The sequence below is a fragment of the Elephantulus edwardii genome, unplaced genomic scaffold, assembly GCF_000299155.1.
Source record: "Elephantulus edwardii isolate Elephantulus edwardi_28Jun2011 unplaced genomic scaffold, EleEdw1.0 scaffold00094, whole genome shotgun sequence".
Classification (NCBI taxonomy): Eukaryota; Metazoa; Chordata; class Mammalia; order Macroscelidea; family Macroscelididae; genus Elephantulus; species Elephantulus edwardii.
In genome coordinates, this window is record NW_006399844.1 from 7373458 (window position 1) to 7374432 (window position 975).

Below are 975 nucleotides of genomic sequence, written 5' to 3' on the forward strand. Positions count from 1 at the left end.
TGTGTGGGAGGGACCATCTCAGGCGGGGTCCTGTATAAACTGCTTAGATTGGAAGTTGGCTTGGGAAACAAAAGGAGAGGGGCGTGTCTGGTCTGGGAAGAGAGCCTGGAGGTCTTACCAGGAGGTGCCCTTTCTCTTCCAACCTCTTGCAGTCACGAGCAGAAGGAGTTAACTCTGGGCTTAACTTCTCAGAAGAACCTGAAGTTTTTCATTCCTGGTTCTTTCCCCCTCCTTTCCTTTGCGAAGGCTTCCTGATCTTTACTCTTCCTACAGGTCCCTCCTCTTTATTCTCACCTCCTGGACTCCAAAACCACTCTGATTGCCAGAGTGGGTCAATGGTTAACACTTAGCTGGCTTTATATAAGCTTCTCACCTGCCCTGGGCCACTCACAGCCGCATCTGCTCGCTGACTCCCTTCAGGTGCCCCGTGCCACAGGCCTAGCTGGTCCACACCATGGCCACCTGGTGGCAGGCTCTGTGGGCCTATCGCTCCTACCTATTTGTGCTGCTCCTGCCCATTGTCCTGCTGCCTCTGCCCATCCTCATCCGCACCAAGGTAAGAACTGGGGGTTTGGGCACAAATGGGCTCCAAGTGACCGGGAAGGGAGCCGACTGAGATGGGGCTTGACATCCTTAGCAACCAGCAAATCTCGTCCGCCTCTCCTGGCAATGAGACCAGAAACGCCTGGTCCTCCTGAAGGCTTTTGCTGGGCACCCTGTAAGTGCCAATGTGAGTTGCGTGGGTGCACTTGAAATTGATCGTCTTAGGAAGCAGGAAACCAGTGCTGTCAAGGAGCTGCAGGAGGTGGAGTGTGGGAATTGTTATCTACTCCATGCCTGGGAGCAGGTCAGTGGGAGAGAAGGGAGACTGATGATGACTCCAGAGGAGAAGCAGTTTGGAGACTGGGGGGTGAGAGTTAAGAGGAGTAGGAGGAAAAATGGCCTCTGGAACTTTGTGCCTTTAACTATATATAT

The 975-nt window shown here is 53.3% G+C and overlaps 1 protein-coding gene across 1 annotated transcript in view; it reads left to right on the forward strand.

Moving 5' to 3' along the window:
- Positions 1 to 454: 454 nt before the first annotated feature.
- The window catches only part of SLC13A2 (solute carrier family 13 (sodium-dependent dicarboxylate transporter), member 2), a 33383-nt gene continuing 32862 nt past the window's right edge, over positions 455 to 975 (forward strand). Inside the window, exon 1 of the mRNA XM_006891075.1 lies at positions 455 to 556. Within this exon, the coding sequence (XP_006891137.1) occupies positions 455 to 556 (102 nt within the window). The remainder of the gene's footprint in view (positions 557 to 975) is intronic.